The following is a 14140-nucleotide window of genomic DNA, read 5'->3' as shown; positions in this document are numbered from 1 at the left end:
CAAATTACAACGTTAAAAAATATCACTCAATGCCTATACTAATATGGATCCAGCTCCAAGCACAATGTCATTTTACTGGTTTACCTTAAATAGTTTTTCTTTACTAAAAGTGCTACTAAAAAAGACTGCATAAGAACTTTGCTACTTAAAATCTTATTTGCATAATGAAAACACCCTAGTGAGATGGACTGTGGAGTACCATAAGAAAACAGAGGCAGGCATAAGCCTAGCTGTTCAGATGCCTGCATGCCCGCATCAGAGCACACAGCTTAATACTTGGCCCCAGCTCCCAATGCCAGCTTCCTATCAGTGCAGACCCTAGAAGGCAGCAGGTGATGGCTCAAGTGGTTGGGTCCCTGCCATCTACCTGGGAGACCTGGATTGAGTTTCCTGGCTCCCAACCTTTAGTCTCAACCCTGGCTGCTGCAGGCATTTGGAGAGTTAACCAGTGAACAGGAGCTCTGTTTGGCTGTGTCTGTCTCTCAAATAAATAAATAAAATTGAAAGAAAAAAAATAAGAAGTTCACCTGTTTTGTGAGAAGTTCCATACACAATGCTCCTCCACCCAACACATACCTTAAAAAGAAAAAAGGAATCACACAAAACTCTCCGGATCTCAGCATTCCATCTCAATATACTTTGAAAGTAACATTACTAAGAAAAGTATGCATACAAGGTTAGATGTAATATGCAAAAATGAAAACAGCTGTTAGGGATGTTAAATCTATGGGTAATTTTTAAATTCTAATGATCATGTTCTATAGTCAGTTTAAAAAAACTTCTTAGTAACAATACTTTCAGAGTTTTAAAATGTCAGAAACTACTTAGCCCCAAATATTCCAGAGAACAAGAGCCAAAGAATCAGTCTCCTTAGTTAGCAAAGTGTTCCACGCATCTGAGACTTTCTCCACCACATCACACAGCCAGGAGGTTTTCCTGACAACAGCACCACCCCTAGCCTATGCACAATAAAGAACACCTGCGTGATCCTGTATGGCTTCAATTGTTCGTGTCCGCTCTCCTGTGAGAACAGAAGGCCACAGGGCCCTCTCCGAGACAGCTCAAGGACTGTTCTCTGAACCAAGGCAGCTTCTGAGGATTTCCCAGGTGTCCCTTTGGGAAATCACTGTTCGGATCAAGATTCCTCAACCTTTTTGTCCTTTCTCAAACAAAAGAATTTCACTCCTCCATTAAAGGTATTTTAAATTTCAAAACACACTGACATCATGCTTACAAAGAGAAATCAGAGGGCTGATGATGTTAGAAGATACACCGCGGTAACCCTGAAAGCACCGAGGCTCAGAGCACTGCTGGGGCCACGCAATCCGCTCTGCACTCTGCCTGAGCTTGGCCGGCGCCCTGCCCTGCCTGGGATTCCGCCACTGCCCTCCTTCCAAATGATGCTCTTTCTCCACCATAGTTGACCAAGGCTACTCTGGCCTGGCAATCTTCCTTTCTTGCTAACCAGATGCATCCTCGTGTTGACCAAGCCTCACTTTGTAAAGAAACAAAGTATCTAAAAATGTCTACTGCACACTATTAACATTAATCATTGTTACAGTAAACTAACAATGAGATGTGAGAAAGAAGCGCTCTTCAGCTCCCCCACCCTGGGGAACTCAGGCAAATGTCTCTCCAACTGCTCTTTTCAAAGTGGAAGTGTAATGGGAGGGAAAGAAAAACACTCCAAAAATTAAACAGGTGGAGAGTCACAAGAATTAATAACCAAAAACTCTGTATATTTGCCTCCATGCCTAAAACAAAGAAATTTAACTTCAATTCTCTGAATCTCCCCCCTGGGCTACAAGAGTGTCCTGTATATATTGACTACTGGTGACTGACAAAAGACCCTTGCTCTCATTTAGATTCTGCTCAAAGTCTAATCATCTGTCAACTACTTATTACCACATTTGATCTTCCCATTAGAAGCTTGGGGCCAACATTGTGGCGTGGTGGATTAAGCTGCTTGCTGCCTGTGACGCCAGCATTCCATATGAGCTCTGGTTCAAGTCCCAATTGCTCCATTTCTGATCCAGTTCCCTGCTAAAGCCTCTAGGAAAGCAGTGGAAGGCAGCCCCTGCCTCCCAAGTGGAGACCTGGATGAAGCTCCTGGCTCTTGGCTCCAGCCTGGCCCAGTCCTAGCCATTGTAGCTATCTAGGGAATGAGCCATGGGATGGAAGTTTGCTCTCTCTCTAATATTGACTTTCAAATAAACAAATAAATCTGAAGGGAAGGGAGGGAGGGAGGGGAGGAGGGAAGAAGAGATTTGCTTTAGGGAGGGGCGAATGCAAGGCACACCAGTGACCAACCCCTACCCTTCCACTGAGAATTCTCACTGCAGGGAGGGCAGGGGGAGGGACGAGGGACTCCTCAGGCAGGAAGAAAGTTAAGTTTCACCATTTGCAGGTCAAATCAAAATATGCTTGTATATACACATAACAGCCACAAAAACGTATGTTGGATATCTAAACACAAGACAGAAGTAGTTCTAGTAACCTACACAGAGTGAGGTAAGGGATCCTTTCCTTCATATATACTCTGAGAGGCCGGCATTGTGCCACAGCAGGTAAAGCCACCGCCTGCAGTGCTGGTATCCCATATGGGCGCCGGTTTGAGTCCCAGCTGCTCCACTTCTGATCCAGCTCTCTGCTGTGGCCTGGGAAAGCAGTAGAAGATGGCCCAAGTCCTTGGGCCCCTGCACCCACATGGGAGAACAGGAAGAAGCTTCTAGTTCCTGGCTTTGGATCGGCCTAGCTCCAGCCATTGTTGCCATCTGGAGAGTGAACCAGCGGATGAAAGACCTCTCTGTCTCTGCCTCTGCCTCTCTGTAACTCTTTCAAATAAATAAATAAATATTTTCTTAGAAAAAAATATATATACACTGAGCAGCACTTGCACCTAAATGAAGTGGTCAGTTCTATTTCTGTACTGAATTACACTCATTTTATCACTGTGTAGCAAACTTACTATTCTCTGCCTCAAAGAACTCCTGCTGAATAGTCAAAACAGTTCAAAAACAATACAAAGAACTGTCACAAATGACAGTCTATAAAGGTCATCTAAGGGTGACAGGTCACATAAGTAGTCACAGTAACACTTTCAATTTAAAAAATTCAGGTGCATAACAAACAGTACCCTAAGCTCAGACTCTTCACCCATTTGAATTATTGAAAAGAAACCAGTTACAAAAGATCACATTTTGTACCATTCTATTTATACAAAATACCCAGGATAGGCAAATGTAGACAGAAAGCAGATAAGTGGATGCCAGAGTAAGTGGCAGGGCAGAGAAGGGTTTGGGAGCAGCTGTGAATGGCTATGACAGGGGGACATTTTCTGAAATCATGCAGTAGAAATAGCTGTACAGGGGCCGGCGCTGTGGCGTAGTGGGTAAAGCTGCCGCACACAGTGCTGGCATCCCACACGGGCGCCGGTTGGAGTCCTGGCTGTTCCACTTCCAATCCAGCTCTCTGCTATGGCCTGGGAAAGCAGTGGAAGGTGGCCCAAGTCCTTGGGCTCCTGCCACCCAGACCGGAGACCAGGATGGAGTTCCAGGCTCTTGGCTTCAACCTGGCCCAGCCCTGGGTGCTGCACACATTTGGAGCAGATGAACATCTCATTCTTTCCCCCAACTCCCTCATTCTTTCAAATAAGTAAGTAAATCTTAAAAAGAAAAAAAAAAAAAAAACTGATCCATCATCTATCTGGAATCACAAAATACCCAACTTCACCCCGATTCCAAGATTGCAAGCTCTGTTTCATCAGTACTTTCATTTCTTCCCAAAGTAGCCGACAATTCCCCTGAGGACCAAGTCATTGAAGCTCCCAGGTCCCATGCCCCTGGCACTTCCATCACTAACTGAAGTTCTCAGCACTTGGCTCTAAGCAGCTTAGCCCCTCCACTTGTATCCCATCCTTCCAGGCTTTGTGACTATAGCTTCTAATCTCTTCTATCATCAGATTTATCTTCCTCAAACATTTTCCTCACTGCTATTCATGTTTCTGATTCAGCTTTTTATAAAGGATGAATTCAGTGTCCACAGGTAATGATCTGCTTACCAGAAAAAAAAAAAATCACAGGCCCTGTCACCAAGCTGCGGTACAAGAAATGGTGGCAGCGCTATTTCCTACGCTGTTCTGTATAATCCTATCCCCACCCCTTGTATTACAGCTCAGATCGGTCTGGCATACTCTAGCACATCACATTCTTCCCTAAATAAGTGATTACACAGCCTTTCACCTATGTGGATAACCTTCTTTCAGCCTCCACCAGCTGACCAACTCCCACGCACATTCTGAGACTTGAGACCTCACCTACTTCGTGCTGCCCTCCAGAGTCAGAGCCACTCGCTGCTCCTTTACCTTCCTGCCCATACCTCACAACTGACAGTGACGGAGCACTTAATATTTTCAATCTTTTATATAACTGGCTTTGGGCATAATGAAGACACTTCATTAGGAGTCAGAAGTTTTTTTGGATAAGTCAAAGCTGAGCATTAGGGACAATAACCCCAGTGTGGCCAAAAGGAAAATAAACCCAATGAAGATAAACCATGTCATGGGTTTTAGAAATCTAAATGACATTAACAGTAACTTCATGTATTGATTCCCACTAGTAGGTGGCAAGGTACTTAATATTATAAACTTAAAACCTGCAATTTCTCACAATAAAATATTTAAAACCCATACAATTTTATAATATTTGAAAGTACTCTGATAAAAAAACTTTTATGTATTTATGCTGAATTTTTCCAAATCTTTTTCTTTATCATTTTTTTCTCGAGTAGGATTTAAGAAAGTCTTCCATGTTATTATACTGCTGATTAAACAATTTTATGAAGAAGCACATAAAACTAAAGCACAATAGTTTAGTTAAGTCCAATCAGTAAACATTTCATAAAGAAAGGTATACATTAACATTAAGGTTGGTGGCTAGAAAAAAGCTGGTGTTGTGAGCAATACCCACAAAAGTTAAACATTTACCATTTTTCAGTCCTAGGTTTATTTTGTGTATGTAAATATTTGGTCCAGTTACCTAACATTCAACCTCCAAAACCGATCATGAGACTTTAAGACCGGACAGTACTTTTTATGGCATTTTCACTGCATGATCCAAAACAGTCTAGGGAAACTTTAAGAGGGAGCAAACAGAACTACACAGACTACACAGTTCCATAAAGCACTGTGACCTCCACTCATCCTAACCGGATGCTTGTAAGCAGCTTGCAGCAGCTTCCGCCACAGAGACCTGTAGACCCTTGAGGTCCAGCTACTCAGGGACTGCTTCTGCTTTTCTTGCTCTGTCCACAAACACATGGGCGCCACCTCCAACCTCTAGATTGCTAAGACAGCAGCACTTCCCAGAGAGTAAAAACAAAGCATTTACTAAGATGAATGTGGGGAAAGATGGCCAACATTCTAGGGAGGACACATTAAGGCCCCAGGAGGCTCTCTGGTAGACAATATTATGAGCCCAATTTCTCAAAACCCTGTCATCTTTGCGGAACACCATCCTGGTGCTCGTAGGACATTCTGGCAGATCTGGCAAACAATCAGACTGCAGGTATGTGAACTCTCAGGCACTGTTACTCTGTGTCGCGGCAGATCTCAGAGTGGACTCAGGACATCTATGTTCCACACTACAACTTTTAAAGCCATTTCTTCCACTGAATTTGCAGGCACACATCATGCTCAATCACCTATGTACTAAGTCAACACCACAACTGGTGACAAATTCTGACTACACACAGACACAATTCTTAACAGGGTTTGATCCCAAAAAGCACACATAAGAATGAAGGCAAAAAGATAACTAATTGCAACAAGCATAGGAATAGGACGCTTCCATAGAAAGCTCCCAAATCTTTATTTTAGCACATTTCCCATTAATTTTAACATAAATATTACTATCTCAACCAATATTTTTAGATTTTAATCACCACAATATGGAGTACCTCACAAAGTGGGCTTTGTTAAGTGTTCAAAATTCTCAAATTGGTTTAGCCACTCCTACACCGTAGGGCTCTAAGAAACATTTTGTAACTAGCTTAGGTACAAATTTTGATTTTTTTCCCCCACCCTGCATTAATACTTTTAACCAAAAAGCAGCAATTCAGGCTTTAACAAAAATTGCATGGCAGGGAATGGTGCTGTGGTGTAGCAGGTAAAGCCCCCACCTACAGTGCCAGCATCCCGTATGGGCGCCAGTATGAGACCCAGCTGCTCCACTTCAGATCCAGCTCTCTGCTGTGGCCTGGGAAAGCAGTAGAAGATGGCCCGAGTCCTTGGGCCCCTGCACCCACGTGGGAGACCCAGAAGAAGCTCCTGGCTCCTGGCTTCAAATTGGTGCAGCTTTGGCCATTGCAGTCATTTGGGGAGTGAACCACCAGATGGAGGACCCCTCTCTCTCCCTCTCTCTGCCTCTCCTTCTCTGTGTAACTCTGAATTTCAAATAAAATAAATAAATCTTTAAAATAAAAACTGCATGGCAATTGTCATTTGATTCTCCTGAACTGTACTTACTACTGGTGAACAGATGCGCCACAGGCCATCACAGCTCCTGTGATTATCCTAGAAGTGAATCAGCATCACAGGTATGTGGGACTCGCTCAAACCTCTAATGGCAATTTATGTCTGAAAAATACTTGGCTTTTCATGGTGAAATACTTATAAGAAGGCATTATAAACTCCACCTATCAACAACATAATGGTTTACACAACAGTTCTGAATATAGGCTCCAGGGCAGCAGCAGTGCCTTCATGTGGGAACTCCCCAGAAGGGAAGATGCTCCAGCCCAGATCTACTGGATCAGAACCCCGGGGCACAACCTCATGTCCTAGGCCTCCTAGGATTTAACCAGACCTCCAAATGATCCTGAGACACATTATCCAAAAAAAAAACCACGTCAACTTACCCTCCTGAGAGAACGGGTAACACCACTCGGACAAACGGAGGATCAAACGGAAAGTTGTCCTAGAAAGCAAATAGGCAAGTTTATTAGTCTAAGAACATCCTTAACGCTGTGCTATTTATAAGATTTTATAGTCTATAATGCATGTACATATTATTGATGATGGATGACAAAATTAGTATCAAAAATAAAATGTAAAGCCAAAGAAAGTATAAATAAAGTCATAAGAAGCCCATATAGAATAATGTCTTGGTAAACTGATGAAATACATGTACAGGTTCCACTTTCAACAGAGCTCTCCAAAGGAACCATTCCAATGACAGACTAGGCAATCTCCATCTATCTTCTGGCCCACTTCTAGAAAAGATGGACAATGTAAGAACTGTAGGGCTAAAAGGAGGAGAAGGGAAACAAAAAAAAGAGGGCACCCCAGAGAGCAGAGTCCTACTTTCCCTTAGCTTGTCTTCCCAAAGAGAAAGGTAAGAGATTATCAAGAGGGGCTGAACTCACAGACACAGGTAGAGATTAACAACTGGAGCTCAGCGGCCACCCAGGGGAGGCACTGACCAGTCTACACCCTGCAAGTTGGGACCCGAAGGACACGCTGAAATCTGCCCCCCGAGAATGAAGTGCAGCTTCAAACCACAACTCCTGACTGGCAGAGGCAGCCCTGGGCCTCTGTGGGGAAGAATCCATCCAAGGCTTGAACTTCATGCAGAAGTTCCACCACTACATCAGCCAGCCACAGGAGGCCTATAGCGGACACGCTCAGAAGGAGGGCAAACGACAGGCACACACGCGATCGAGTCAGCAGACACTTCAAAATAGTTCTAAGTATAAGGAAAGAAAGGACAAGACTGAACATCTAACTTAAAATTATAAAAATGAACCATATGGAAGTTCTGAGATTTAGAAACAAACACAATACTGAAATGAATTTTAATGGATGGGTTTAACCACTATGCGAACCTAAAAGAAAGCTTAATAAACTGGAAAAAAGGTAAGAAATATCCAGAATGAAGCTAGAAAAAACAAAAAGGTAGAAAATGAGGAAAATAAGACACAAGATAAATTCATGTTAAGCAAGAACATGTACTGTAACTGTAGAAAGACTGGGAGAACACTTAGCTACCAAGATAACAGAGGTGGGAAACCGCAGGAATGGAAAGCATTAACCCAAAAGAAAAAGGAACACGTAGCAAAGACAAGCAGAAGTCACCCACAAGAGGATCAAATTGGGGCTGGGTTGGCTCTGGTGGTCGAGACGCCAGCTGGGACACTAGCGTCCCCAGTCAGTGCCTGAGCTGCAGTCCCAGAGCTCTGCTCTCAATTCCAGCTTCCTGCGCGGGTGCACCCTGGGAGGCAGCAAGTGAGCATTCAAGTAGCTGGATCCCCGCCACCTCCATGGCAAACCCACGCTGAGTTCCTGGCTCCCAGTTCTGGCCTGACCCAGCCCCAGCCATTACAGGCATTTGTGGAGAGAACTAGAGCTTGCTAGCTCGTGCACATGTGCTCTCTCTGTCTCTTACATTTTTTTTTTTTTTAAAAGATGGTACATTTGAGGCCGACACTGTGGCACAGCAGTTAAAGCTGCCACCTGTGGTGCTGGTATCCCATGTGGGTGCCAGTTTATGTCCTGGCTGTTCCTCTTTCGATCCAGCTCCCTGCTAATGCACCTGGGAAAGCAGCGAAGGATGGCTCAAGTCCTTGGGCCCCTGCACCCCTGTGGGAGACCCAGCAAGAAGCTGCTGAAATAAATCATTTTTTAAAAATTATTTATTTATTTATTTATTTATTTATTTGAGAGGCAGAGCTACAGAAAGAGAGAGGAGGAGAGAGAGATCTTCCATCTGCTGGTTCACTCCTCAAATGGCTGCAATGGCTGGGGCTGGCCCACTCCTAAGCCATTTGGGCTATTCTCTGCTGCTTTCCCAGGTGCATTAGCAGGTAGCTAGATTGAAAGAGGAATAGCCAGGACATAAACCGGCACCCATGTAGGATACCAGTGTCACAGGCAGAAGCTTAGCCTACCATGCCACAGTGCTTGCCCCCATAAATTACTGTTTAAAACCACACACACACAAAAATGTTTAAAAAAAAAAAAAAGCTGAGAGTAAGAGATCTAAACAAAATTTGTTTAATCCATTTCCAAGTAAACAAAAATAGTTGTTTTTTGTTTTTTTTTTGTTTTTTTTTTGTTTTTTTTTTTTTTTTACAGGCAGAATGGATAGTGAGAGAGAGACAGAGAGAGACAAAGGTCTTCCTTTTCGCCGTTGGTTCACCCTCCAATGGCCGCTGCAGCCAGCGCATCTCGCTGATCCGAAGCCAGGAGCCAGGTACTTCTCCTGGTCTCCCATGCGGGTGCAGAGCCCAAGGACTCGGGCCATCCTCCACTGCCTTCCCGGGCCATAGCAGAGAGCTGGCCTGGAAGAGGGGCAACTGGGATAGAACCCGGAGCCCCAACCGGGACTAGAACCCGGTGTGCCGGCACCGCAAGGCGGAGGATTAGCCTGTTAAGCCACGGCGCCGGCCAAAAATACAGTTTTAAAGGGAGAATAAGCAGTATAATTTCAGTAACTTACTTTATCTCCCTCTCTACCTGCCCTCAATAACATTCTGAGGAACATAAAAAAATCATGAAAACCTAATCATATCAAAGAAGATAAAGCATACTTTTGATGGCAAAAATAGATGATCTTAGATTTCTACTACACATTAGAAAAGTAAGAAATCCGCCACGGCTCACTAGGCTAATCCTCTGCCTGCGGCACCAGCACCCCGGGTTCTAGTCCCGGTTGGGGGCACCGGATTCTGTCCCGGTTGCTCCTCTTACAGTCCAGCTCTCTGCTGTGGCCCAGGAAGGCAGTGGAGGATGGCCCAAGTGCTTGGGCCCTGCACCAGCATGGGAGACCAGGAGGAAGCACCTGGCTCCTGGCTTTGGATTGGCGCAGTGCGCCGGCCACAGCAGCCGTTTGCAGGGTGAACCAATGGAAGGAAGACCTTTCTCTGTCTCTCTCACTGTCTAACTCTGCCTGTCAAAAGAAAAAAAAAAAAAAAAGAAGAAGAAGAAATCCAGCAACACAAGACACCAATTTAATGACAGTTACAATCTATGTTTGCATAAGTAACTCAACATTTGATCCAAAATTTAACAGACCTAATGAAAAGCACAGATGCAAACCTTGGTGAAGTTCAACCTCACAGAATCTATTACTTGGGTCTTTAAACATGTCATCTCCAAGGAGTCACTACGAAACCTCTTAACTGATCACGTGCAAACTCCCTTCATTTTACGTAGTTCATTTTAAGAACAGTTCTTCCGCTGCGTGAAATTCTGGGAGTCTACTTGTTAAAGTCCATCCACTGATCACCCTCAGTCATGAGGGTTTTACAGAAATAAAATAGTAAGGTTGAAAATGACTGCTGACATCAAAGTTAGAGTTATATCAGTTAGTTTGTTAACTCAGAAACTGAGACTCTCATACAAGGATCTCACAAAGTTATCTGATTCCCAATGTAACATGTGGGTCTTCTAAGCCATTCTCAATGAAGAATGTTCTGTTTTTGAAAGACTACATCATCGGATGGTTCTACATAGTTACAAATCGCTTTCTTATACTGAGCTGAAAACTGCCTCTTTATGATTTGGCTTATTCCATTTTTAGTCCTTGCTTTCTTTAAAAACAATTCAAACTAATGATTCGACATACAGCCCCACATGACTGACAACAGTGATCTTCATCCCCTACGTTCTCTTCTCCAAATTCAGTTGAACCTTAGGACACAGAATGGAATATCTTCCTAATCCTGGTTACTATTCTCTAAACCAGGATAGGGGATTTGCATGCTTTATAACATCATTCATGGGACCATGCAAAATCATCAACTTAACAATTAGCCTGCTGGAGACTCACTGAATTTCAAGCCTGGACTTGGTTGCCTTGGCAGGGCCAGACCAAATGATCTGTGGGCCTTTTACGGCCCACAGGCCAGATGTTCCCCAGCACTGCAAAAAACAATTTGTCTAAATTAACCTATCTTAAAGCACCACCTCAAAATTCCACTCAGTAACTCAGATGGGGCCTGAATAGTCCAAAAACAACTTCAGAGCACAGCACAGCACAGCACAGCAGATTTACCAAGCTGCCACGCCCGTTCCTTTTGCCCCTTCCCAGCCTGCACTACACCTCAGTTCCGTTGTTCTTCACGACCTTCCAGTTGTCACTGTGGACACTGCGGCCACATACACTGTTCTTGCTCCATCCTGTAGAACCTGAGCCACACCTGCTGTCCTCCATAATTTGTGAATCCCAATGCTGACATCTTGGCTATTCAGCTTAAGGTCAGGGTCAGTTAGCTCAGGACAATCCTATTTCCTCCAGGCCTCTTAAGAAATACTCCAACCCTAGAAAAGGTCTTTCCTTCTACTGTTGGGAGCCATGGTCCAGAAACACTAATCCAGGCAATAGCCAAGATTCAGCCAGGCCAAGCCAGGAGTCCAGAACTCTGTCCAGGTCTTCGACATGAGTGGCAGGGACCCAAGTACTTGAGCCATCATCTGCTGCCTTCCAAGGGCGTAGGCAGGAAGGCAGCCGGGTCAGCAGCAGAGCCGGGCTTGAATCAGGCACTCAAATGCAATGCAGGTGTCCCAAGTGGCACCTTAACCACTGTGCCATCCACCACCCTGAAATCAGACTTCAGATGTCTTCATATCCTCAAGCCCTCCACAGCAGTGAACGCAACAAAGTCTACTTAGTTCAAAGCAACAAAGTCTACTTAGTTCAAATGGAAAAAGAAAATCTGCAAGATAATGATTGCATACATTTTTCTTCTCAATGTAAAGGAACATGTCAAAAGAAGCTCCATATAATTAAAATCTAACCCCTTAGGAACATTTTCTAGTTTTTTTTTTAACAAAACATTCAATATTTTAAAGATTTTAAACCATTATATTTTATACAGATTCTGTATTAAATCAAAATCAAAATTTTATCCAGATTACATTGATTTTTTTAAAAATTTATTTGAAAGGCAGAGTTACAGAGAGTCAGAGGCACAGGCACAGGCAGAGGGAGAGGGAGAAAGGTGTGGTCTTCTATTCCCTGGTCCACTTCCCAGATGGCCACAACAGCCAGAGCTGAACTAATCCAACGCCAGGAGTCAGGAGCTTCTTCCAGGTCTCCCACGGTGGTGCAGGGGCCCAAGGACTTGGGCCTCTTCTGCTTTCCCAGGCCACAGCAGAGAGCTGGATCAGAAGCATAGGCCTCTAACGGGTGCCCATATGGGATGCTGGCTCTGCAGGCAGCAGCTTTACCCATTATACCACAGCACCAGCCTCCACTGATTTTTAATCTTTATTTTTTAACATTTTAGAAGAAACTTTATTAAATATAAAAACCAGAAAAGTACATAAAATTAAGAGGTAGAAGTTACTGCAAAGCAGGTAACCAATTCTGGACAAGAATCAGACTACAGCCAGTAGCCAGAAAGACCCCCAGGGATCTCTTTCAGTTTCCAACGCCCACCCAGATGGACTCTTTTTTCCTACCCTATGGCAATAATGTCTTCTATTGCCTAAGATGAATTCATAAATCCAGGTTTCTCAGCTTTCTTCTCATTTCTGCCCCTGCCCAAAAAGCCTCTGTAGAAATTCTTTTCTTTTTTTCTTTTAAATTTATGCATTTGAAAGGCAGATTTACAAAAAAGCAGAGGTAGAAAGGAAATTTCTTAATTCCACCACCTTCTATCTCCCCATGCAATCTTCACACCGCAGATACACTATGTTCTGCAGTCTATTTTTTAAGATTTATTATAATTTTCTTATTTGAAATGCAGAGAGACAGAGAGAGATCTTCATTTACTGGCTCAACTCCCCAAATGCCCACAGTATCCAGGGCTGGTCCAGGATGAAGCCAAAAGCCTAGAACTCAACCCTGGTCTTCCATGTGGGTGGGAGGAACCCAAATACTTGACCATAATCTGGTGTCTTCCCTGGGTGCACATTTGTAGGAAAATGGAACAGCCAGGTTTCAGACCAGGCACTCTGATATGGGATACAAGTGTCCTAAAGCAGCATTTTTTTTTTTTTTTAAGATTTATTTATTTATTTGAAAGTCAAAGTTACACAGAGAAAAAGAGGCAGAGAGAGAGAGATGTCTTCCATCCACTGGTTAACTCTCCAATTGGCCGCAAAGGCAGGAGCTGTGCTGATCCAAAGCCAGGAGCCAGAAGCTTCCTCCGGGTCTCCCATGCAAGTGCAGGGGCCCAAGGACTTGAGGCATCTTCCACTGCTTTCCCAGGCCATAACAGAGAGCTGGATCGGAAGTGGAGCAGCCGGAACTTGAACCAGTGCCCATATGGGATGTCAGCGCGGCAGGTGGCAGCTTTATCCATTACACCACAGTGCCGGCCCCATAAGCAGAATTTTAACTGCCCAACACCTGCCTCTGGAACCCCTTAGAGGGCTGCAGATCATTATAATATCTAAGATTTTTTCAGTCCAAGAACCAACTTTCACCCCACTGTGGGTGATGCTGCCTCCACTGAGAATATACACTCTAACAATATTTGTTTGTTTGTTTGTGTTTTTTTGACAGGCAGAGTGGACAGTGAGAGAGAGAGACAGAGAGAAAGGTCTTCCTTTGCCATTGGTTCACCCTCCAATGGCCACTGCGGTCGGCGCGCTGCGGCCAGCGCACCGCGCTGATCCCAAGGCAGGAGCCAGGTGCTTCTCCTGGTCTCCCATGTGGGTGCAGGGCCCAAGGACTTGGGCCATCCTCCACTGCACTCCTGGGCCACAGCAGAGAGCTGGCCTGGAAGAGGGGCAACCAGGACAGAATCCAGTGCTCTGACCAGGACTAGAACCCGGTGTACCAGCGCCACAAGGGTGGAGGATTAGCCTATTGAGCCGTGGCGCCGGCCATAACAATATTAGTTTTGCCTATTTCAGACCTCTATATAAATGGCATCTTACAAAACAATTTCTGTTCTCAACACTGTTTAAGATGCATTCATCATGGCCGGCACCGCAGCTCACTAGGCTAATCCTCCACCTGCGGCGCCGGCACCCCGGGTTCTAGTCCCGGTTGGGGTGCCGGTTCTGTCCCGGTTGCCCCTCTTCCAGGCCAGCTCTCTGTTGTGGCCTGGGAGTGCAGTGGAGGATGGCCTAGGTCCTTGGGCCCTGCACCCACATGGGAGACCAGGAGGAAGCGGCTGGCTCCGGATCAGT

General features: G+C 44.6%; 1 protein-coding gene across 12 annotated transcripts in view; it reads right to left on the bottom strand.

Moving 5' to 3' along the window:
* Window positions 1–14140, bottom strand: part of UBE2Q2 (ubiquitin conjugating enzyme E2 Q2) — a 68945-nt gene that overhangs the window by 11338 nt on the left and 43467 nt on the right. For 10 of the 12 annotated variants that reach the window (XM_062206387.1, XM_062206382.1, XM_062206384.1 and 7 more), the window contains 2 exons: window positions 6916–6974; window positions 528–576 (listed from right to left, as the gene is read on the bottom strand). In XM_062206387.1, coding sequence (XP_062062371.1) covers window positions 528–576; window positions 6916–6974 — 108 coding nt within the window. The remainder of the gene's footprint in view (window positions 1–527; window positions 577–6915; window positions 6975–14140) is intronic. The other 2 variants (XR_009867330.1, XR_009867329.1) reach the window with 1 other exon arrangement.

The sequence above is a fragment of the Lepus europaeus genome, chromosome 11 (assembly GCF_033115175.1).
Source record: "Lepus europaeus isolate LE1 chromosome 11, mLepTim1.pri, whole genome shotgun sequence".
Taxonomy (NCBI): Eukaryota; Metazoa; Chordata; class Mammalia; order Lagomorpha; family Leporidae; genus Lepus; species Lepus europaeus.
The sequence above is the reverse complement of the archived record's forward strand: the minus strand, read 5'-3'. Positions and strand labels throughout refer to the sequence as shown.